At 50.2% G+C, this 26,015-nt stretch overlaps 1 protein-coding gene across 2 annotated transcripts in view; it reads left to right on the top strand.

Annotated features, from left to right (window-relative positions):
- Positions 1-10,456: 10,456 nt before the first annotated feature.
- LOC144731528 (NXPE family member 3-like) overlaps positions 10,457-26,015 on the top strand; it is a 37,936-nt gene continuing 22,377 nt past the window's right edge. Inside the window, exons 1-2 of one of the 2 annotated variants that reach the window (XM_078612652.1) lie at positions 10,457-10,788; positions 13,864-13,925. In XM_078612652.1, the coding sequence (XP_078468778.1) occupies positions 10,770-10,788; positions 13,864-13,925 (81 nt within the window). In that variant the 5' untranslated portion in view covers positions 10,457-10,769. Of the gene's footprint in view, positions 10,789-11,919; positions 11,977-13,863; positions 13,926-26,015 lie in introns of those variants that run through there. The other variant, XM_078612653.1, reaches the window with a different exon arrangement.

The raw sequence follows: 26,015 nt of genomic DNA, 5'->3' as shown, positions 1-26,015 counted from the left end.
CAAAAACAGGTGTTAAGATAATAATAATAATAGGGGTTTTCCCCTTTTTTCTGGCAACAAAACTGAAACCTTAAAAAGAAAGCCGTCCCTTGGTATGGACCAATCAGTTTCATGGACAATGCATATATTATCATAGTGTGTTTTTTGTTTGCATTTGACTGCAGGTATTGTGGTTAAAGCAGATATGAATCCTCGTAAAAAGGTTTCAGTTTTGTTGCCAGAAAAACGGGGAAAAACCCTATTATTATATTTTGGTACTGGCAAAGGAGGTCCAATGATGATGAGGTGTTAAGATGGTATAACACCAAACGGAAACCTTTTACAAGGAATCATATCTGCACAATACTTGCGGTCAGGATGCAAACAAGAAACGTACACTGATAATGCGTTATTCTTCTTAAACTTTGGCACCACGAGCTCTTTGTTTAAAATCGCGTGTTTAACAACAAGCAGAACATAAAACGCAATAGTTTGTCATTTTGTAAACCACCGTGGACAGACGGATCGTTGCACCGCGAGAGACCGTGAGAGACGTCTAAAGGCTTGGGGAGGCATTCGTACAGCAGTGGATGGAGCCTGACTGCTGGTGGTGATAATGATGTTGATGATGACAACGTTTCTATTGTTATATAAGGTGGTCTAGATGTTTTATGACCCCCCTAATTGACCTCGAACCTTTTCCCCGTCACGTATTCACTTCTGCTTTAAATTAACCTTAATTTAAAAATATTAAGTGTTAGAGAATGTAATGAGGGTCGCAAGACATCTGGAACACGCTGTACATACAGGGGATAATTGCTGTCGCGGTGTGCACACCTGTGTTCGACTTTCCATTGTGTTTAAAGTAATTATGAGCGTTTGTTTGCGTGCGAGTGCACGTACCTAATTATTCGAGTATGGTTTGCCTGTCATTGTATTTGCTTGCGCGTGATAGGGTGTTTTATACCTGTGTAATAAAAGACTTGACCACGATCTCTGGCTCAGTGTCCTTTATTTGGTCCGTACTGTATTACCCACACGGCTGTCTCCTCTTTGCTCAGTGCCCACAGTGCTGACTCCGATGTCTCTCTCTTCTCCACCAGCAGCCCCTCTGTTGGCCTCTGTCGCTCCTGTAGCCCCCACAGCAGCTCCGCTGCTGTTACTCACTCTCAGCCCCCCTGGCTGTAATCGCTGCTGCTCTTCTCCCTCTTGCTTACTCCGCAGCGCTGACAGCCTCGTGCTGTCTCTCTCTCTCTCTTCGTCGCTCCTGCGACTCTCTGCAGCCACACCGCTGCCTCTAACACACAGCCTTCCTGGCTGTACTCTCCGCAGCTTCTCACCACCCTTTAGCTCCCTGCTATTCTCCGGGGTTGGCTCCCGCTGGCCAACGGTGCCCCCTCCTCACGTTCGCCCGCGCGGCCCCACTCTTTTCCATTCACACCCCGACTGACTTCTCTTTCCGGTTTACCCACTTAAGGACCCCAACCTTTCACCCACGTCACCTGGCTCCGCCTCCCCGTGACGTCACATCCGGAAGGTCGCTTACGCCCGCATTACACCACCCTCCCCCGTAGAAAAAACCCAGCCGACCTCGGCTGAACAATACCAAAGCGTAATGCGGTGAACCGACCTTCTGCGCTAAAGGACACCAAGCATGCAATATAACAACAGAACAATAACAACAAGTAACATCAACGGACGTACAGAAAGCATGCAATAAATACAAGGGTAAGAACAAGAACAACAACACAACATACAATCAATGAAACGTAAGTGATTTAGAGCGTGTGCGGGTCGCCGGACCGTCCCGGACGGTCGGCGGCCCGCTCGCAGAACGGGAACGCGATGGAACTCGATGAATGACAGGGGGTAATTCTCCTGTTGCGGTTGGAAGTCCACCAATGTCCCGTGTTCCTGAAGAATCATTCTTGGCCGTGTCCTTCGAATGTGCCTGCGGCGGGGTCAGAAGGGCTGCAGGGCTCGAAGGTCTCGCAGAGCTGGCAGGCGCCCTCCGAGCAGGGCACCTCGTCCCCCTCGGTGTCACGGCCGACCTGTCTGGAACAGGTACGACAGGCGCTCTAGCAAGATCAGTGGACGCAGGCAGGGGAGAGTCGGCGGCAACAGACCCCGGCAAGGCAACATTGGGAGATGACGCATCACGTAGGGGAGCAACATATGGTTTCAACCGCGACGTATGAACAAACCATCGGCGAGAACCAATCTGAACGCGCGCCGACTGTGGATTGGGAACCTCAATGAGGCGCACAGGACCATGCCAAGGTTTGTGCAATTTAGGAGAGGTCCCCGGCCGCACCTGCGGGCAATGGAGCCAGGCCAGGTCTCCAACCTTCCAGGGGCACTCCCCCTCGGACCGCCGAGCATACCGCTCGTTCCGGGCCTGGGCTTTGGCCGTAGCTACGCGGGCATTTTCCCGCGCCTCCGTGACCCGGCGAACCGTGTCCTAAATGTATTCAGGAAGTGGTTTACGAGGTCCCTTCACCCCAGTACCCAATTGCACATCCACCGGAGGCACGTTTTCCCGACCATACATAAGGTAAAACGGCGAATACCCTGTAGCCACATGAGGCGTCATCCTGTACGCCGAAAGCACTCCGGGGATGTGCAGATCCCAATCTGATTGCTGTTCACTCACAGTATGGCAAAGCATGGCAGACAATGTCCTGTTCAGCCGCTCGACCATACCATCCGTCTGCGGATGGTATGGGGATGTCCGTATTTTCTTAGTCCCAAGGCCCGCGCACACTTCCGCCAATAATTTAGAAGAGAAATTTCGGCCCTGGTCCGTGAGGAGTCTCTCAGGCGCCCCCTTATCCATAATGTACCCAAACAAAAAGGCGTCAGTGATGGCTGCGGCCGACTGATCGGGCAACGGCCAGGCCATCGGCCAACGGGAGAGATACTCAACCCCTACCAGCAAATATTTATTTCCCCTCGCCGATGGTGGGAAGGGTCCCAATATGTCCAGTGCCACCAATTCATTGACTCGAGACACCTGAATCGACTGGAGAGGCGGCACGTAAGGATGTTTAGGCGGCTTACGTCGGGCGCACTCAGGGCACGCGCGCACGTGCCCTACGACATCTGTCGCCATGCCGTGCCAAAAATAATGACGTTGCAACGTCAACAAAGTCTTCTGCACCCCTAAATGTAAGAGTGTCTCACAATGGAGAGTCCTAATCAACTCGAATCGCAAGGACGTCGGTACCACCACACGCCAGCTTTCCTGGAACCCTTCTCGCCACATAAGCAGACCATCTCGGAGAGCGGTTCGCGGCCCCACAGCCGAACTCGGACTCCCATTGTCCCTCGTAGACCGCTTCCGCATGGACAACAACGACTCATCCATCATCTGTTCCCGAATCCAGACAGACCGCGGCAGATTCAAAACCCCGTCAGTCGGTCCCGGTTCCATCGGAGTATCCGACTTCTCGACGGCCAACGTAAGCGGCTGAGGGGGGTTCAGAATCGGCGAACACCTATGCGTCCCCGACTCACATTTGCAAGGGGCTCGCCGCGGTAATCTGGAAAGTGCGTCAGCGTTCGCATGGCGCACCCCCTTCCGATGTTGAATTTGGAAGGAAAATTCCTGTAGCGTGTCCAACCAACGTGCCCACTGTCCGGATGGCTGGTCCATTTTAAGTGCATATTGCAAGGCCGCATGATCCGTTCGCACAACAAAGGAACGACCGTAAAGGTACGGTCGAAATTGCCGTAGGAAAAAAACAACCGCCAAAAGTTCTCTACGAGTGACACAGTAGCGAGTTTCCGCAGGAGACAAGACTCGGCTACCATACGCCACGACGCGCTCTACACCCCCTTTAGACTGTGATAACACCGCCCCAATACCTGTGTCACTCGCGTCCGTATCAAGAATGAATGGGCGATCAAAATCGGGATAATCCAATGTTGGGGCCGTTGCCAATAGATCACGCAGACTCCGAAAGGCCGCCTCTTCCGGCTGTCCCCAAACAAACTTCCGTCCTTTACCCGTAAGGAGATGCAAGGGCCTCGCAATCGTCGCAAACCCCGGCACAAATCTTCGATAATACGAGGCAAATCCCAAAAACCGCCGAACATCCCCCACGGTGGCCGGAGTCGGCCAATCCCGGACGCACGCCGTCTTTTCCGGATCCGTGGACACCCCCTCAGCACTCACAATGTGCCCCAGATAACGGACGGACCGTTGCAGTAGGTGGCATTTCTTTGGTTTAAATTTTAAATTCGCAGAGCGCATCCTCGTGAACACTGTCTCCAGCCGTGTTAAATGTTCCTCAAATGTGCGGCTGAAGACAATGATATCGTCCAAATATATAAGACACGTCTCCCACTGCAAACCCGTCAAAACGAGCTCCATCAATCTTTGAAATGTGGCAGGGGCCGCATTCAATCCCATCGGGAGGCAGTTAAATTGAAATAACCCCTGCGGCGTACGGAAAGCGGTTTTCTCCCGTGAGGACTCGTCAAGGGGGAGGTGCCAAAATCCCGAAGAGAGGTCCAGTGTGGAAAAGAACTTAGCCCCCGACAATGCGTCAAGGGAGTCGTCCATACGCGGCAGGGGGTACGCATCTGCCACCGATATCTTATTCAATTTCCGGAAATCAACACAAAATCGCAAGTTGCCATCCTTTTTCTTAACCAAGACCACAGGAGCGCCCCATGGGCTGTTAGATGGCGATATGATGTCCGCAGCCAACATGCCTTCTACTGCCCCCCGAATGTGTTCTCGCTCCGCAGGACTCATCCGATGCGAATTTAATCGAATAGGGGCAGCGTCGCCCGTCTCAATGTGATGGGAAAGCAACGATGTGCGGCCCAGATCCAAATCATCGGAGCTGAACACATCCGAATACGTCAACAACAATTTACGCAGCGCATCAAGTTGGTCCACGGACAGGGAAGAATTTTCGTCACATAAGTTAGCAATCCAACGATTATCCGAACCCCTCGGCTCGGAAACACCAGCGACCACTCCCCGGCTATGCGGACAATCGTGCGTCGCAAACGCCGTAGTGGCATGTGCCACAACCGTACCGGCCGGAACACGGATGTTTTCCACCCCCGCGTTAAGCACCTGTAAAAACGGCAATTGATCCGGCCGGACAATGGTCTGTGCCCCAACTAACGCCAATCCTGTTGTTATCGTGGCGGATGGCGACAACAAGACCCCTACTGCTCCCAGACGATTAGGCAGGGGCTTCCGATACCGCAAGGGTATAAGCATCTGTGAACCAGGTGGGATGTCCACAGATGCGACGGACAGCGCCTGCACCTGTACGGCCGAAGCAGGTCGCCCCCAGGGCGACGGCAGAAACGATATTTGACGGCCACCCGGCAATTCAATACAATTCTCATTGATTTTGATCAAAATGGGCATTCTAGCCAAAAAATCGGTGCCTAATAAGCAAGGAACCGCCAAAGATCTTGATATTAACACAACACCCGAAGCCGACACATCCCCAATAGATATCTTAGCATCCACCTGGTCCCCACAGTGCTGACTCAGATGTCTCTCTCTTCTCCACCAGCAGCCCCTCTGTTGGCCTCTGTCGCTCCTGTAGCCCCCACAGCAGCTCCGCTGCTGTTACTCACTCTCAGCCCCCCCTGGCTGTAATCGCTGCTGCTCTTCTCCCTCTTGCTTACTCCGCAGCGCTGACAGCCTCGTGCTGTCTCTCTCTCTCTCTTCGTCGCTCCTGCGACTCTCTGCAGCCACACCGCTGCCTCTAACACACAGCCTTCCTGGCTGTACTCTCCGCAGCTTCTCACCACCCTTTAGCTCCCTGCTATTCTCCGGGGTTGGCTCCCGCTGGCCAACGGTGCCCCCTCCTCACGTTCGCCCGCGCGGCCCCACTCTTTTCCATTCACACCCCGACTGACTTCTCTTTCCGGTTTACCCACTTAAGGACCCCAACCTTTCACCCACGTCACCTGGCTCCGCCTCCCCGTGACGTCACATCCGGAAGGTCGCTTACGCCCGCATTACACCTGTATCTGCGTATCGTGTGCTGTGCCAAGAACCGTACAGCTGCGTCTCGCTTAACGAGCGAGATACGTTCGACGAAAATTCGTTCAACGATCATCGTTTTTCCATTAACTCCTCTGCTAAAAGCTGAGTTACGTGTCGGCCTCAAAAATGTCCCATTGTTGTACAACTTTTCTTTAAGTGAGAAAGTATAACTTTAAAATAAACGTAATATAACATCGAACCCAAAAACCTTTATTATGAACAATTAGTAACTGGGACCCATTTATAAGTCAAACTGTTCGTAAGTCGGAATACAACAATGTATTGTGTTCAAATGCCCATACGGTCAGTGTTATGAAATGTGTTACGGTTCAACAAAAAAGTGAAGCATTGTTAAACTCGTGAATAAGAAGAAATAGTTTACATTTGCATGTCACGCTGTAAAAAAAAAGAATACTTTACCGTAATTAAATCTTAAAATAAAGTTACACTTTCCTTCAGTCCTGATGCTGTCTACTTTACTATTTTGCAAGTGCGAGTTCGTATTTTAAGTCAATGTACAAAAATACATATTTCATGTAAGCTGGTTCATAAGTGCGGGTGTTCGTATGTGCGGGTGTTCGTAAGTCGAGGCCTGTCTGTACATTGACATCACGAGCCCCCCCTCCCCCTACACGGCCACTTACGAGCGCACACAAAACAACTGCGGGCCACGAAGCGCCCCCTGCTATTGGTTTGATTGGTCTTCGCTCGTTTTGCGAACAAATTGGTCTAAATTCAAATTACTCGTTGCGGCGAATTCGCGTAGAAAGAACGCTTGTAAAGCGAGACACGCCTGTATTGTACTCGCTAACCGTCTGTTCATAGACGCTTTGCAGGAGCTTTATCTATTTATTACGGTGCGGGAGATCATGTTGTACCATTGCGTACCAACTTATATGGTGGTGTATGGCTGCGTGTGTGTCGTTGCACAACGTGTTTGTGACGGTATCTGTTCGTTTTATCTGTCGTAATAACACTCCACCCCTCGACTCCCCAAGAGATACAGGACAGTTGTGCAGATAGTGGAGAAGTTTATTTGCCTGGGCAGTTTGCTTTGGTTGCAGAAGTCTCACTCCCAATAAGTCGAGCGGTATCATTTTATCAGCTCATTCATACTGTGTGGAAGCTACCTGGCCTATCACTCCATTCGAAGCTCCAGGTATTATCGGCCACTTTTATGCTCTCCCTTCTCTTTGTTTTCGAAACCTGGGCTCCTCTGGAGGAACATCTGTGCCATTTCTAACTTTCAGGCTGACCTGCCTACGATCCATCCTGCGTTATACCAGGCAGGATTGTGTAAGAAAGTCAGAAGGTCCTGGACACCTTCCCATCAATGAGCTCATTCGGCACAAGAGGCTACGTTGGCTGGGTCACGTAGCCCGCTTACCCTGCTGTGCCATACCCAATCAACTGCTGTTTGACCCGATGGAGCTGTCTAAAATGGGCCGCGGTACAGGCTCGAGAAGAGAAGGGCTGATGTGGTACAGAAGGACGTGGAGGAGGTTTCTGAAGTGTGCTACTTTGGCAGTTGGAACCAGTCGCTCTCGGGCAAATACGGAAGGCGGATGAGCGATGCTCCCAACAAAGAGTGGAGCAACGAGCGGTTAAAACGCGACCTACATCTGTCAATAAGTAATTATAGTGACAACATGGCACCTGGGTCTGTTCCGTAACCTCCTGTCAGCAAGCTTTTAACACTCCACGTGGTCTCAGGGTGCACTTAGCCTGGCACAAGCACTGTGATAACGTCACCGCTACTTAGTGGCGAATGGCAGATGTTGTGTTTGTTCTCACGACTTATGCAATTTATATCACGTTGTAATGTTTGGCTGGGGCTGCTATCATTTGAATTCTTTTCAACAAAATGAAAGCCAAATGACGGTACCAGTCGCTTTGGTTAATGAGAGCAATTAGGAATTCGAGATCACTTTTCAAGAGAAGGGATGATGCCACCGTGGTGTAATGGTAAGCAGCACACTGGACTTGCAATCCAGATTCGATTGGATGGCCCAGCGTGGCAGTCAAAACAGGACAAGTTTTATAAAAATCTTAATGCCACTATCCAACCAGAAAGTATAAATCTGTATACCAATTCGTCGATCGGAAGGTCACGTGTGGTGTCATAAAGTGTGCGTAACAGTAGGTGGCACAGGTAGTGCACCGGGATCTGTCCCGTGGCCTCCTGCCAACGGGCGTTCAACACCACGTGGCCTTAACGTGCACATAACCTGGCACAGGCACCGTGGTGACGTCACTGCACTGTTGTAGTGAAAGCAGGTGCTACCACAGTATGCACTGCTGTAATCATAGCAGGTGCCACTGCAGTCATTATTCAGTGATGTAGTGGAAGCAGGGTTTACCAGTCAGTATGCACTGCGGTAGTGAAAGCTTTAAGTCAAAATTATGGTCCCATTCCAATAAAATGTATTGTTGCGTGAACTTTTCGTGTGCTGTAGTTGTTCACTGTCGATGAGCAAACCAACACCCCCCCCCCCCCCATTGTCTAGCCAAAGCCGACAATAATGTACACGGTCTTCTTCGCTCATGCGTCTCTCCAGCAGATGATACATCAATGTAAACGTAACACAACAAGTATTTACAATTCTAGATTTGAAGCTTTCCTGACTGCAAGGATTCATACTCTTTGTTTTTTTCGGTAAAGTCACGTAGGTAATTTATTTACTTATTTTTTTTTACCTACGTGACTTTACCGAAAAAAAAAACAAAGAGTCTTAAGTATTTACAACATCCCCATCGACTTCAAGCGCGGCCTCCTGGGGGGGTTGGCGGGGGGGGAGCGCACGACTCCAGCAGGATTGGTCCGAAGCGAGAAAAGTTATCATTTGGCAAATATGCTGGCGACACGTAACGCCGTTGAATTAATACCGCGTGGGCACAGAGGGCAAGGGACCGATGAAGTCGCGCCCAGACCCTGGGCGTTGTCGGCGGAGGGTTGGGTTGAAATGCGTGCGTGATTGGGGGGGGTGGGTGTGTGGGGTGGGTGTGTGTGTGTGGGGGGTGGGTGTGTGTGGGGGGTGTGTGTGTGTGTCTCTGTGTGTGTGGGGAGCGGTAGTGTAGCGGTTAGCGCGCTGCGCTATGAACCTGGCGACCCGGGTTCGATGCCCGCTCACGGCCAACACCAGTGACGATTATCTGAACAGGTCCTGGGCCTCCCCTAGGTCGACTCAGCCTTAAATGAGTACCTGGTGCGGTGTGTAAACATCGCCACTGGGGAGACAAAGGCGGTAGGGCGTGGTGCTGGCCACCCACCCCCTCGTGTACCGTTCCGGCCTTCATAGGTACTCGCTAACAGCACTTGCCCCTACAGTCTGTTAAGGCTATACGGGGGATCTTTGTCTTTGTGTGGGAGTGTGTGTGGGAGTGTATGGGGGGGGAGTGTGTGTGGAAGTGTATGGGGGGGAGTGTGTGGGGGAGTGTATGGGGGGGGGTGTATGGGGGCGGTGTGGAAGGGTTGTAGGTGGGGGGGGGTGTAGGTGGGGGGTGGGTGTGGGCGGGGTGGGTATGTGGGGGGGTATGTGGGGGGTGGGTGAAGGGTGGGTGTGTGGGGGGGAGGTGCGAGTGGGTGAGTGGTCGGTGGGTTTGTTGGGGGGGAGGTGTGTGGGGGGGAGGTGTGTGGGGGGGGAGGTGTGGAAGGGTGTGTGGGGGTGTGGGGCAGGAGTGTGGGGTGGGGGGGTGTGTGAGTGGGTGGGGGGGTGTGTGAGTGGGTGAGGGGTGGGTGTGTGACTTTACCGAAAAAAACAAAGAGTCTAAGTATTTACAACATCCCCATCGACTTCACGCGCGGCCTCCTGGGGGGGTTAACGGGGGGGGGGGGGGGGAGCGCACGACTCCAGCAGGATTGGTCCGAAGCGAGTAAAAGTTATAATTTGGCAAAAATGCTGGCGACACGTAACGCCGTTGAATTAATACCACGGTGGGCAACGGAGCGATGAAGTCGCGCCCAGACCCTGGGCGTTGTCGGCGGAGGGTTGGGTTCAAATGCGTGCGTGGTTGGGGGGGTGGGTGTGGGGGGTGGGGAAGTGTATGGGGAAGTGTATGGGGGAGTGTATAGGGGGGTGTGGGGGGGTTGTAGGTGGGGGGGTGGGTGTGTGGAGGGTTGGTGTGGAGGGTGTAGGTGGGGGGGTGTAGGTGGGGGGGTGTAGGTGGGGGGGGGGTGCAGGTGGGGGGGTGCAGGTGGGGGGGGTGCAGGTGGGGGGGTGTAGGTGGGGGGTGGGTGTGTGGGGGGGGTGGGGGTGGGTGTGGGCGGGGTATGTGGGGGGTGGGTGTGGGGGGTTGTATGGGGGGGGAGTGTGGGGGGGGGGAGAGTGTGGGTGAAGGGTGGGTGTGTGGGGGGGGGGGTGTGTGGGGGGGGGGTGTGGGGGGTAGGTGTGGGGGGTAGGTGTGGGGGGGGTGTGTGGGGGGTAGGTTTGGGGGTGTGTGGGGGGGGGGCTCACTTGTAATGCTACTGGAGGAAGTGTCAGAGACGTATTCACCGTGCAGACAACACGAGTTCATATTCGACGTCATCAAAATGTATTATTCATGCTGCTGCTCTTATTAGCATCGCCTCGTTGTCCCGTGTTGCGAGTCTCGTAACAACTGTGGGAAGAAACACACAAATTGTTTATTTAAGTACCATTTTTTTTTATTATTTTACTTGAGAATTTAGCACCAAAAATACTTCGTGAGATTTAGGTTCATTTTGCTGTCTTTTAAAATCGCTGTTTTTTGCCGCTTGGGAGTTTTTTAGACGACAAAGAAGAATATGAAACTAAAATCCCCCGGTAAGTTTTAAACGTTATTTCTCCAACATGTCTTGTTTAAGTTGTTATACAAGAAGTACTGTCCGAATTTTTAACATCCAATGTTGTTCGGGCCAACGTCAGTCCATCGATCAGTTCCAACCGATTAGCACGGTTGGCTACGTACCGTGCGAAAAAAGTTATTCGTCTTTGAAAATAAGTTTAATATATCCTACTGCATACTTTGTTCCACACACTTTGCGCTTCCATTCCCATCTGGTGAGCTTCTGCGGTCGTCTGAAACGCTCTTCCCAATATTAGGAAGCCACTGGAGCTGATTCACTTTTAAATTGAAAACTCGTTTAGATGTCTTTAGTTTGTTGTCCTTCGCCCGCTCGTCCGCATTCGTCGACTCTAAAAACGTGGTTAATGATTTGACTCCGTCGTGGATTTTACGGGATTTCGTTTTTGGTATTTGTTTATTTTAAAAACAAACACAATAGTCAGCCAGGGACCCATGGTCAATCCACTGCTGGATAAAGCCCATCCACAATCCGCCCTTAATTATCCGCCTCTCGCGCGGTCCTGCGATTTAACACAATTATCCAGAACAAAAAACGCAATACTTTGTCATTTTGTAAACCACCGTGGACAGACGGATCGTTGCACCGCGAGAGACCGTGGGAGACGTCTAAAGGTTTGGGGAGGCATTCGTACAGCAGTGGATATAGCCTGGCTGCTGGTGGTGATACTGATGTTGATGATGACAACGTTTCTATTGTTGTATAAGGTGGTCTAGATGTTTTATGACCCCCCTAATTGACCTCGAACATTTTTCCCCGTCACGTTTTCACTTCTGCTTTAAATAAACCTTAATTTTTAAATGTTAAACGTTAGAGAAATTAATGAGGGTCACAAGACATCTGGACCACGCTGGACATACCGGGGATAAATGCTGTCGCGGTGTGCACACCTGTATTCGACTTTCCATTGTCTTCAAAGTAATTTGAACGTTTGTTTTAGTGCGAGTCCACATACGTAATTCTTCGAGTGTGGTTTGCCTGGCATTGTCTTTGCGTGCGCGTGAGAGGGTGTTTTGTGCCTGTATCTGCATATCGTGTGGTGTGTCAAGGACCGTACAGCTGCGTTTCGCATAACGAGCGAGATACGTTCGGTGAAAATTCGTTCAACGATCATCGTTTTCCCATTGACTCCTCTGCTAAAAGCTGAGTTACGTTTCGGCCTCAAAAAATGTCCCATTGTTGTACAACTTTTTTTAACGTGAGAAATTACAAATTAGAACTTTAAACAGTAAAAACAGAGCAATGTAATACAATACACTATTAGACATTGTAAAAAATAAAATAAAAAGTCCATCCAATGTGTTCGTGAATTTTTTTAATATTTTAGGCAGGAAATTCGTTTTCAAATTTAGATATTTTTCTGGGTTGGGACCCCTAGACACCCTGGAAGATTTGGTCCCCCCCCAATGTTGACTCCATGGTTACGGCCTTGAATGATATTAACGTGTTTAAGCAAACAGATAGTCCACCGCCGGCTGCATTATTATCGAAGCTCCACCCGTTTCCTATGCGTACTTACATTGTCAGTAGACCCCCCATACGCAAGCGTACGTATTTGGAATAACCCCGCCTTCCCCCTCCATGTCTACGTACTAAATGGATGGCCCCTACTTTGTGTTCTAGAGGTCACATGAAGGGGGGTTTCGGGGGGGGGGAGGGTGGCGGTGGCTATGTGGTGACCACTTCCCGTGGTCCGTTCTCTAACACGAAGTGAGATCGCGATGCCTTGCGAGAGATCCGAATGGATTAAACATCTCGTGCGAGTGAAGTGCGATAGAACAACCGGGATAACATTGAAAAGGAAGTGCCCCTGCTTAACCTTGTAGACTACCGGGGCAAGGAGCTGTTAACCAGCACTGGGGAAGAAACTTAAGAAAAATACAGAAAGAAAATACTGGAACATTCTAGACCTTAAAGGGAAAATATAGTCAGCATCTTTATGAAAAAAATGCAAAGGTATCAGTGTATTTAAAAAAACTGCCCAAGGTCAATCGTTACTCATTAGCACGAGGGCTGTTGGCACAAGTCGCCTCACCATACCTTTGGGGTAATTTTGATTAGGAAGGGTGTTTCGATGATAATTATTTAATACGCTGCTATACAATTGGGAGAGGTTTGGCAGCCCGTGGTGGTCTTGAGGCAATTGCATGAACGCGCAAAATTGCTGCAAAACTCTGCTCTGTTATTAAGCTGAGGTGGTACCATCTGGGACGTTGTAGCTGCCTCGGGGTGGTGGCTGTGGGAGAAGCAAAACCTGTTTCTTGGACGTCGAGGACGTGCGTCAATGCTTACTAGAACGCGGCCACACTACGATGTATCGTGACAACGCAAGGTCCACGATAATCGCATCGCCCGTTTTGCTTCAGAATTTTTTTTGTCGCGATTATGGCTGCAGATCTTCCCTTGCGTCGACAGGCGTTTAGAGTGTTTGGCTGTTATAAATTTCCACGTGATAAGCCGCTTTGTTGAGCTGTCATTTGTGGCTCGGTCGCTTCTAAAAAAGTCGGCACAAGCCAGAGCAAAGCGGCAACAAATTACGAAATGTGCAGTAGACACATACGGGCTATCTGCCCATGCAAGTACCATTGATGATGTATGTAGAACTTCTTTCGCACTGTACGTAGCCAACCGTACTAATCGGAGGTGCGGGGGAAGGACAACAAACTAAACACATAAAACGATCTTCTTCTTGGTACTTTCGGTAAAGTCACGTAGAAGGGAAATAATAAAATAATAAAAATAAAACATAATAAAATAATTCTCACGACGTTTCGGCCACAACGCAAGCAGCCGTCCTCAGGTGAAGACCAGGTCTGTCGGGGAGACAGCGTCTATGTTTTATTTTTATTATTTCAATTCACCGTTGACTGAAAAACAAACCACAATAAACTTGGCCGTCGAATATTTTCGCCACCAATTTCGCTCACACTGCTCGCCACCCACTCCAATACCTAAGATTGGAAATATTTCATTTCGGACATTTCATGACGCTTTGTGCATTGTGCGTGTGTTTTTTTCTTCCTATTCCGTGCAGTGCTGTGGGTGTGGATGGTACTCATCGGAATCGTGATCAGCATGTGCGTTGTCATGCGCAATGTGAGTATCCAGACCGCGCATCAACATTTGTCATTAATAACAGGCTTGGTATGAAGGCGACAAGTACCATTGATGTTAGGTATTTACGGGCGCGGGTGTAACAAGCACACTGGACTTGTAATCCAGAAGTTACCCCCTTTTGATGCAATCTCCCTGATTGCGAGTTGAAACATTGGACACATTTTTGCGCCTGCTCATCCCAGCAGTATAAATGGGTGTACCTCAGGTGGGTAAAAAATGCAGGTAATCCCACCTCTTCTAAGATGTCTCGTCGGTGTGGAAGCGTAGGCCAGTGAGGCTTTCTTGGATTAAGGGCGCTCTTATTACGTACAATGGGCAGAAAATGTTACCAAAGCGCGTACAGTATGTGTCTATGTAACTCTTATAGTGTTTTATTGTTTGGTCCTTGATGATTTCGACCTTTGGACCTGTGCTCAACAACCGTGTAAATGAGAATTAATCAAGAGGGTCAGGGAAAGCTCCTTCACCTGTGATGCTATATGCACCTGGATGAGCCACATGTGGAGTCAAAAGGGGGTTTCAGTTGCGTTTGTATTTGGCCCGCAAATGCACGGGGTTCCCTGCTCGGAATTTTATTTCCTGACGAGTTTCTTTTCTGTGCCACTTCTCCAGTCACATCCACTGTTCTCACGTACAGATCCATAGACATACATAGAGACCCACGGACTCGCATACACTTAGTTGATCTGTAAAATGACAAAGGAAAAAATTGTCTTACATGGAGACCCATTGACTGCAATCCCGGATCGCCTCCTGGTAAAGTTTGAGAACACGGTGGTTGATTTTGTTATCCAAGGTGCAATCTCTTTGCGAGCCGCCGGCAGCGACAAGTTCAAGACCTTGGTCCACACATTGACGCAGGGATACGAGGGCCCGTCGACCCGCACTGTCATTTGCAGGTTTTTCGAGCTTCACGCCATCATGCTGCCCATTGTCGGGGCATTCTCCAACCTGGACGTCGCCATCTCGCTCACCATCGACGGGTGGTCGAACCGCAACCTGAAGGGATTTTGGATGGTCACAGTGCACTGGATCGACACCAAATCTGGTGTGTCGACATCCATGCTGCTATTGATCCTCGATGTGCAGTCTGTTTGAGCACCTCCAAAGCCTTGGGCACAATGTCTCGACCAAGCTGCTCGCCGTCACCAGCGACAATGGCTCCAATGCGAACAGTGCTGTCAAGACGTTGTTCGCCCTGGTCAACGCGGACGCCGGATATGAGCAGTTGTGGGCTTGCCACCATATCGCACGGATCATATGGTCCAGATCGTCGTCGTCCAAGTTCTCAAACTGATCAAGTCGACCAACGCCGAACTGCACGAGGCGCTCGTCAATATCAGGCGCAGCAAGGTCGTCCGGCAGTCGTACCGCCGCGAGGCCGAGATCGCCAAGCTCGCCAGCAAGGAGCCGACGCGCCAGGGCTCGCCGACCAGGTGGAATTCGACGTTTGACATGGGTGACGACGCCATAAAAAAGCGTGTCCCATTGGACATTATCATGGCGCGCTTTCAGGATGTGATCGGCGTCGGTGCTTTCTCTGAACTGCAGTGAGAAAACATCGAGGGCGTGATAGCATTCCTGCGAATGCCTTGCCAGATCATGACGTCGTTGTCAGCAGACCGCAAGTCGACATTGGATATCGTGCCAGTGACGATGGAGCACCTGATTCATCATTGCAATTGCGGTGAAACCGCTCTTAGAGCGATAGATGAGTCCTTGACCGCGACGGGTTGAAGGCCGAGCTGGTGCGGTACCGCGACTTCCTGGTTCAGGAACCCGCCATTGTGGCATCCTACTTGAATCCACAGCTGCCGAAAACGACAGACCAAAACAAGCTGGCTACACTGAAGGCCACGATCCGCTCTGTCCTGCAGCATCGCTATTCGGACGTGCTCGCGATCCTGCCGACGGCAGTCGCTGCCCATATGGAGGAGGGGTTGCTGTTCAGCACCCTATTCAGCAACGTTGGCAGCTCCATCGACGACGGCGATGAAGCTGATCGTTTTCTGAGCATGGGCGTCACGACCGCCAGCGCCTTTATTGACATAATGCAGCGATGGTCTCCCCGCAAAGAGCTGCTCCGCGCCCACTACAAGATGGCCTGCGACTACTTAGGAGCGCCGGCGACGTCAACTCCCTGGGAACGCGTGAATAGTGGAGCTGGGCGGGAGTTCACGGTGTTCGCCAGTCACTGTCAACGACGCTCTTCATCCAGTCCATGTGCTTGCGCTTGTGGTTTGCGGCCGGCTGCCTGAAGGTCCCTTCTAACCGGGCCAGAGCGGCGCAGGATCTTATTTCCCGTCATTCGTCTGAGGACGACGGCAATGACGAACTTGATCAGGTTGTTGATGAGATCGTCATCGACCAAGACGACTGGGACGAGGAAGTTATGGAGGACGGTGTTGTCGACATCCTCAATGCCAGATTCGAGAGTATTCTACATGAATAAAGCGCTCTACCTCGCATTTACCTTTTATTAACCTTTTTCATGTGTAGTACCCCGGTAATTACCCTGTAATCGGGTAATTTGTATGGGGAAAGGGTAAAAGGTAGGGTAAAGGTAGGCTCGTTGCTTTTTAACTATTACTTTTTACCTTACCTTGCTAAATGGTAAAATGTAAGAGTAGAGTGATGGTATTGGGGTAAGGTAAAAGGTAGGGTAAAGGTAGGCTCGTTATTACCTTTTACGTTACTTTCCCACGGACTAATCGCAACTGCATTCACATCAACCCTTTTCCCGTTTCGAGATATCTGCGGTTCAGCGTTAATTTGATTTAGAGAGGCGTAGTAGTGCCGTTGTTTTTAAAGACGTTACTCACCACAGAGAACTGTAGCAACACGACCGCACTCTGTGATAGCTGGTGCCAAACTGTGCCACACCGCCTCGTGCATGGCCTTGTGGGAAAACTCCGTACGTCTTCCAATATGAATAAGTACCGATAAAATTATTTTAGTTTTTCTTCCGATTTCGTTCCAATGATGCACACATACACCTGCCCACTCATCTGTCATTGATGACACGGAGAAAGAGGGGGCGGTTGGGCTGAGCCCCTTCTCCTCCTAACAACCCCTTCCCTGATCATCTCATTTTCATCATCATCATCATCGTCATTAATATTAAAGGTATGTAAAATGTATGTAATGTTTATTTCGTGGGGAGACATTGTTGGTTTAGGAGTGGTTAATAGATTTAGCCTTCTGGGGAATACCCCTCGAGAAGTTACCAAGATGCATCGTGAGGCGGTATCTATTATGCGATGAATCACCCCCAGTGAGGAGCTCGCATCTGGCATCAATTCCAAATGGCTCACATGACGAAGCCTAAACAGACTGAGAGTGGATTTCGGCAGAAGGTGACTCTCTCACAATATCATGGGGTGGGGGGGGGGGGCTTCTACACAGGCGACCAATATGCTTGTCAGGAGAAGCAAAACATGGGATCATCTCCCGAGATGCCCTGCAGCAACCACAATGGCACTCCTCAAGATTTGGCAATGCCAACACCAGAAGCGGTGGCCTGTGCAGAATATTGGGAAAATACCATATAGGTTGGACACGAGACAGACAGAACAAGAATCAAAATGTTTACTTATGTTTTGTTATGTTGTGTAATGTTCCATATTTAATTCGGTGTTTCTTGAATAAAAAGACAACTTAGTTCAGCGATAACGAGTCTGATCGCAGCCGTGGTTGCTCTAACACGCTATTTCCTACAGGCCCTCTGTACTTTACCCACTGCAGATTTGCCAACCACTTTTTCCAGGAACCTAACCCCCCGCGTTTGGCAAGGGATTGTTGTATCTTTACACATGAGTCAACACATTATTCAACACATTCAAAAGCAACGTACAGATTTGCCTAAAAAAGAGAACATCCTTAATCGGGAAATATATACTTGCAGTGGTGTGGATCAGAAGCACAGAAAATGAAGCATGCTCAAAGTGTGCCAAGAAGCGTAAAGAGGTGCACGCTTGGAATTTATTTGCAACCATAATCCCAATGGTTACCTTAATATATCTGAGTGAGCATCAAACATAAACACCAAACTGCTCTATTTTTGAATAGGCAATACAGCAAATAGTTCACTCGGTTACAGAATCTACAGAGTTTATATGAAATATTCTGGATCGCAGTAGCGGCAACACCCTCACTCCATGCCACTAAAATACAAATGAAGCCGAGAGAGATGGAAGCGAGAGTCTGGACTGCTACCGACGTCAAAAATAAAAATCTCCAACCGCCCCCGGGTTTCAACCTTCGCGCGCCGCCAATGGTCGACCATCAACCGAATCGGGATCAGGCATGGCCGATGCGGCCACCTGATGCCGCAAATGGCGCGTCGAAGATTCTGCAGGGCCTGCGAGTGCGTGGCCACGAGTCCCAAACCATCGACCGGCATCGTAAACACTCCGCCGCTGTCTTTAAGCCCCTTAAAGGAGGGGAACGGATGATGATCCACTGCTGCTTCTCGAACAAACAATTGAGTGGATAACAAATCCAAAATTACATCTTTGATCCGCCGTCATTAGTCAATGCGAAAGAAGAAGAAGATTCCGATCCAAGCAGAAGGGCCTCCACGCGTAGAGGAAGCCTTAGAATGCCCCCACCTCGTGGGTCTCTGTTGTGTACTCTTCCATCCTGGCCACGTCTTCAGAAAGAGGGGGGGGAGATCCGCGCCCACACTTTACCCCACCACACGGGACTTGACTGAGGTTGTGCGACACCCATCGATGCCGCTGAGTGGACAGAGGCAGCGTCGGCGACTTGAAGAAACTCGCGCCGTCGTTTCGTCCGCCGTGCCGGGCAGATGTAATCAAAGTGGCCCAGTGGCGTAGCTAGGATATTTTGCGCCCGGGGACGAATTAAAAAATTGGCGCCCTCCCCCCGTTTAATCACATACCAACATGTAATTACATGACATGTAGGCTGTGTGTGGCGGGATATATACACTTTTAGGTTGAGGTGTAGATTTGTGCAGTAGTTTCAGGCTGCCGCGCCCGCCGCAATAAGTTATAATGTAACGTTGTAAGCCTCATTTTGGCGCCCCTTTACCTTGGCGCCCGGGGACATATGTACCCCCCTGCCCCCCCCTAGCTACGCCTCCGAAGTGGCCCCTCCTCTGGATTGCAAGTCCAGTGTGCCGACCATCACAGCACTGGAAAACGTCCCTCTTCATTCCTGTAAACGCCTTTAGTCGGGCCAATATTTATGGGCACAATATTTGACAACAATGGCCGCTTTTTTTTTTACATCAAAGCCAGTCGAGTCAATACCCAAGTTTGTTTAATCGCTGAATCCGTGTTGCCTCTTTCCTCCGCTGTCCCTTCGTCTGCCATCGCGAGTTCACGAGTCCAAACCCCGGGTAGAGGTCACATCTCTCGGGTCGACAACCGCAGCGCCACTTTGTGAACGGCGAATGTCCCGTCGATGCGCTCATTCCTGCCGTGGGAATGTGGAATTTTGTTTAGATAAAATTGTATACTCGTTGTCCAATTGTAATTCCTGTGGGCCACCATAACTTTCATAATTAATCGCATCGGTTATCATTATGATGTGACTATAATTAATACTTCACAGCACCCGTGTCATTCATCTGCCATATGAAACATGTGTTTAATATGATATTATTTGGCTGCTATAAATGTCCACATCTTAAGCCACTTTGTTGAGCTATCATTTCTGACCAGGTCACTTGGGAAAAGAAGCTAATAGCTCATTGGGTTTTACTTGATAAAAATACAATTTTAATTGAGTTTCATTTATATTTTTAAAAGTGACTTTCTTACGTTTCCTATACTTTGCACTCCTATATTTGTTTTGCTATTGTTTGTTAATGTAACGTTCTGACCCGCCCCTACTGGACATCTGTGACAAAGAGCTTTATAGCTCATCGGATTCCTCATGCAAATATTCTGATGATGATTCTGATACGTCGGTTTTATCAGTTGTTAGTTTGTCTTGCAGTTCACTGACCGCTGCACTGTGTAACCGACACACAAGGTATAAAGGTGCAGCCCTGAAATTGCCGTTATTGCTCATATCACCCGCTGGCAGAAAGCCAAATAACCGGTAAAGCTCCAATGATCCCCCGTGCATGGCGTATTTTGGCCTACTCTTCCACGTTTGCCAGACATTCTGGAAGAGGTTGGAGTACCCGCAGTTTAACCTACGCCGCACGCAACCTGCCTGCTGATTGACTAACCGTGGTGTACCCATTCATATCGGCTCCTTGGACCGAGGTGAGGGGGGCGTGTGGAGATTTTACAAAACTCGCGCCGTGAGATGGAATCGAACCGACGGACGTCCAACCTCAGAGAGTCCATGCAAATACTGCAAAAGAGAGAAGGTTTATAAATGTGTTAACAAGTTTTCCAAACTCAGCCAAGACATTCTTTCAATTCTCACAACCTTGAGGCAATGGGGCAGAATTTGTCAAGGTCTCGCGCGGTTATTTGTGTACAGTAATTCTCTTGTTATGAACTTGCTGTCCGCGATTTTGGCTATCCGCGAATTACATCTGGAACTTTACACGACTGCCTTGAGAGAGAAATTAAGAAAGAACGTGAGATAAAGTGACGGGAAAGAAAGTGATGAGACTACGTAATTGTGAGAGAGATGCGTAATTCTCACATCATGTCTTATTTATGTTTTTATTTTAGGTTATTCGTAAAAAAAAGATCGATTTTCGTAGGTCAATATCATTATTCGAAATTTGCTATTCACAATCATCTCCGGAAGGTAGCCCTCATCGCGAATGATGAGGAACTATTGTAAAAATGTAAACTCTGCCCATTATTGCTATGCAACGATGGAAGATTTTTTCATGGTTATGAAGAGGTGAATGGTACAGTCTTACAACTGCTGACGGCTAAGCCTCCACTAGGAGGGCGGTGTGGTGGCGAGATGTTAATTCACTCGCTTGATATACAAGAGGGTGTTGGTTCGATCCCGACCCTGACGCCTGCTGTATATTTGGAGTTTGCGTGTTCTCTCTCCCCCCTCGTCGCGTGGAATTTTCTCGGGGTCCTCCAGATTTTCCTTCCACATTTAGAATCGACACCACGCGTTTTGAATATTTGGCTTCTATACATTTCCACATGAGCCACTTCACATTGGGCTATCAATTTTGGCCACGTCACTTTTGAAAAGAAGAAGAACTACGTAGCTCAGGAGCAACGTTTAAAAAAATAGTTTTAGGGAGGGAAGTCTGGACGGTATTTGGTCAACTAGATTTGAAGCTTTCGTGACTGCAAGGATTCATATTCTTAGGGTTTTTTTAGGTAAAGTCACGTAGGTACATTTTTTTTTAAATTAATAAAAGTAAAATAAAAATAAAATAAAAATCACGACGTTTCGGAAGCAACACAAGCCTCCGTCTTCAGGTGGAACAGTCACAGCACGATCACTTGATACAGCTATCGTGTTGCTTGTGTTGCTTCCGAAACGTCGTGATTTTTATTTTACTTGTATTAATTTTTATTTTTTTACCTACGTGACTTTACCGAAAAAAACCTAAGAATATTTGGTCTACTCTCTCATGCTGATCAGACGTGGCGTTGGAAGAGACAGGGAGAACCAACACTTTATCTTGCTTCGCGCAGCATGCCGATCTTCGATCTACGTTATCCCGACATATCAGAATCAGAATATTTATTGACACTGCAGGAGGAATCCGATGAGCTGTGAAGCACTTTTTCACAGACGTCCACTAGGGGCGGGTTGGCAAGTTACAGAAAAAAACTTTAAAAAAAACATGATAGGAGTGAAAAGTATCGGAGAGGTAAGCAATTCACTAAATTTGTTTGGTTTTATTTTACCAGGTGAAGCTCCAAGAGCTATCAGATTCTTTTTCAGAAGTGACCTGGCCACAGATTATAGCTCGAAGTGGCTTATCGTGTGGACATTTATAGCAGCCAAATAAAATGCTCGGTGGACTGATTTAAGAAATATTCTTTGGGTCTTTCGGTAAAGCCACGTAAATAGAAAAATTATTTTTCTATCTACGTGGCTTCATGAATTCCTGCAGTCACGAAAGCTTTCAGTCAAGATTTGATTTAAGAAACTTGTCTACTGTCAAGCCAGAAAATGGAATTGAAGCGGCAACCTCCGATGGCGTTAATTATGCGAACGATTACTTCGCACTCACGATTATTTTTCATTACGTATCACATCATTTGCCGTTGAACTAGGACCCATATCTTGCCTGTAACATCTGGCAGTTCAACAGCATCGGTTCAAGTTAGTCGGAATCTGCTGTTGAGACAATGTATGCCGAAACGCGTCCAGAGCTTCTTTTATATTTGTAGTACCGTCGAATACAGGTCGACACCCGGGGTTGAGGCACACTGAGGTTTATTACACCAAACGTTGTGACATACACACTTGAGGGGGTATTGGCCCCCTCACCCGTCTATCTGAGGACACACCTCCTAGCTAACCCTAGCCTGCCTCAGAGTCCTCCTCTCGTGGACTAGGGGAGGCTATCTTGGCCCGACACTGGTCAGTCGGGCCCGGTACTCAGAGTCCAGACCAGCACTGGCTCTGGCTCTGGCACCACGCCACTGGCTCGAGCCTGCGCGGTCCTGACAAGGACGGCGTACCAGGGGGAGACCAGGGCTCTATCTAGGACGTCTTCCGTCTTCTCTTCTTAGCTAACCCAACTCTCCCTAGCCCCCCGATACATTCCCCTTTTATACATCCCCCTCCCTGAGGGGTGGGGCCCCGGGGGATCGTAACGTCCGAAGCGCGGACGTCGTAGAGGGCACCTGCCCGTGCACTGACGTAGCCCCGCCCACTGTGCTAGTTTCCCGTAGGATCCCATACATATCAGCTCTACACATATTTCCTCCGTAAGACCCCTACATCACCCCCCCCCTGTACAGCTCGCAGCCGTCCCGGCTGCAACATTGACAATAAAAGTTTATTCAGCCCTCGATTTCCCAGCGTGTGCCTCATTTTTTTCCAACAATAACGCAACGAGAAGAACAACAGGAAGGAGAAAAAAAATAACCCGACGAACCCCCCCCCCCCCGCGAATAAATACGAAAACCGTAGGACGAGCGTATATACACGTGTTTCTTTACCTGGAGTCCCCCCCCAGCCCCCACAGAACACACACAACACACACAACACACACAACACCCAATAATCGTACAACGCAACGTGGCACGTGCCGGGAACACAGCACGGACGCCCCACACCGTGAGCACAACATGCGAATGTACACCGGAAAGAGAAGCCACAAAAGATGCAAAAAAATAAAAAATAAAAAAATTTTCTTCTCTTTTTTTTTCACGAGAGTTTGCGCATTTTTGCGCGCATCCTCGCCGCAGGCCCGTCACACGGGACAGGCCCGGCCGGCAGGCCGTCGGCCGGCAGGTCGTTGGCCGGCAGGTGTTCATCACAGAGCGAGTCTGTTGCCGACGTCGCAAGACCCTCAGCATCACCTGCGGGGGTCGTCGGGCATGAGCCCGTCACTCCCGGTGCACCTGGGGGTGGGACAGCGGCAGCACGTTAGGCGGGAGCAACGGAGAAGACCCCTCTGAGTCGGACGCCCCCCCACATGCTTGGCCACGCGCGTGTGTAGTGGGATCTCGCACCGCAACGAAGGGTTTTAGCCTGGAGGGGTGTACAAACCACCGGCGCCTCCCCCATTGAATGCGCACGCACTGAGGTCTCAGGACCTCAACCACCTCGACGGGACCCCGCCACGGTCGCAGCAGTTTAGAGGAGGACGCGAGCGGTACCTGGGGACAGTGCAACCATGCCCTGTCCCCCGGCTTCCACTGTATCACATGCGCGCGACCCATTCTGAGGCGCTCATTAGCCCTCTGCCGCCTGGCAGAATTCTGCATGGCAGCATCCCGTGCCTCCGTTAATTTTTCCAGGTTGAATTTAACATGTTCGGCCAATTGAGTTTTTCCCTGCGGCGCCGGGATCTGCAGTTGGGCCTGAACAGGTGGCTCCGGTTCGCGGCCATACATAAGGAAAAAGGGGGAAAATCCCGTCGCAGCATGGGGGGCCAACCGGTATGCTGACAGGACCCCCTGAATTTTCAAATCCCAATCCGTCTGTGAGTCAGAAACGTGCTGCGACAACATCGACGTGATGGTACGATGCAACCGCTCGACCATCCCGTCGGTTTGTGGGTGATATGGAGAGGTGCGAATCTTTTTAGTGCCAAGGATCTCACAGACCTGTTTGAGCAATTTGCTTGAAAAAATGTTACCCTGGTCGGTCAGCAGCCTCTCGGGAGCACCTTTGTCAAGGACGTATCCCTGGACAAAGGCCTCCACGATGGCTGCCGCCGACTGGTTGGCCAGGGGCCAGGCCATAGGCCAGCGCGTGAAATATTCAACCCCGGTTAGCAAATACCTATTTCCCCTAGGGGTGGCGGGGAACGGTCCTAGAATGTCCAGCGCGACGAGTTCGTTCACCCGGGAAACCCTGATAGATTGCAGGGGCAGGTTCGACTCCTTCGCTGGTGGTTTGCGCTGCGCACATCTAGGGCACGATCCTAATAGATCCCCGACATCCCTTGTCATGCCCGGCCAAAAGAAATCAAGTTGGAGCAAGGCCAGGGTCTTTTGGGTACCCAGGTGGAGGAGGCGCTCGTGAGCTGCCCACACCACCCTACCCCGTAACCCCGAAGGGACCACCAGCCGGTGGCGATGGGATTTCCCGTCCCAATGCATTAACAACCCACCGAGCATTTCCCATGCGTCGGCATCACCCCTCCCCCGCCCCCGGTCCCTGACGCGGCGGCGCAACGCAAGGAGGGAAGTATCTTCCATTTGCAACCGGCCCCATTCCGTAGCAGGCAACCCCAACAGGGAATCAGAACCCTGTTGTGCGATAGAATTAGTCATTGATGCTGCGTCATCAGCAGCCGCCAAGACCGGGACAGGCAATTCAGCAGGATGCCTGCACCGACCCGACCCCAGGAGGCATGCGCATTCGGGGGTGGTCGGCATGCGTGACAGGGCGTCCGCGTTGGTGTGGCGAACGCCCTTACGGTACGTGGTCTGAAAATCAAAATCCTGGAGAACCTCCAGCCATCGAGACAATTGTCCCGATGGTTGTTGGACTCGCAGGGCGTACTGTAGCGCTGCATGGTCTGTACGGACGGTGAAACACTGTCCGTACAGATACGGCCGGTACTGCTGGATGAAGTAGACAATTGCCAGCAGTTCCCGACGCGTGACACAATATCGTTGCTCCGCTGGAGACAACACTCGGCTACCGTACGCGACCACCCGTTCGACGCCCTCGACCACCTGGGACAGCACGCCCCCAATACCTGTGTTGCTCGCGTCAGTATCGAGCACAAAGGGTTTTGAAAAATCGGGATAAACCAGGGGAGGGGCATTAACCAGAGCGTCCCGAAGTGAGCGGAACGCAGCCTCTTCCTCCTGTCCCCAATGGAAACGGACCCCCTTTGACGTCAAAGCGTGCAGGGGCTTAGCAATGGTGGCAAAGTCCGCGACAAAGCGTCGGTAGTATGACGCGAAACCAACAAAGCTCCTGACCTCTCCCACCGAGGTGGGAGTCGGCCAGAAGCTGACGCACTGCGTTTTGGCGGGATCGGTAGCAATACCCGAGCGCCCTACGATGTGCCCCAAATAACGTACCGATTCGCGCAACAAATGACACTTTTGGGGTTTAAATTTCAAATTAGCAGCCCGAAATTTTGAGGAAAACGGCCCGCAACCTCTGGAGATGCTCGTCAAATGTTCTGCTAAAGACGATAACGTCGTCCAAATAGATTAAACACGAATCCCACTGCAATCCAGCCAAAACCAATTCCATCAATCGCTGGAAAGTCGCCGGCGCCGAGTGTAATCCCATCGGCAACCGGTTAAATTGGAAGAGACCATGTGGCGTACGGAATGCGGTTTTAGGCTTAGATTCATCGTCCAGAGGAAGCTGCCAGAATCCCGAAAGCAAATCCAATGTGGAGAAGAATCGCGCCCCCGCCAAGGCGTCGAGCGATTCATCAATACGGGGAAGCGGGTATGCGTCAGCAACGGAAATTTTGTTGAGGCGGCGAAAATCGACGCAAAACCG

This window comes from Lampetra planeri, chromosome 39, assembly GCF_965212315.1.
Source record: "Lampetra planeri chromosome 39, kcLamPlan1.2.h2, whole genome shotgun sequence".
NCBI lineage: Eukaryota > Metazoa > Chordata > Hyperoartia > Petromyzontiformes > Petromyzontidae > Lampetra > Lampetra planeri.
Note: the sequence above shows the minus strand (reverse complement) of the source record. Positions and strands in the feature narration are given on the sequence as shown.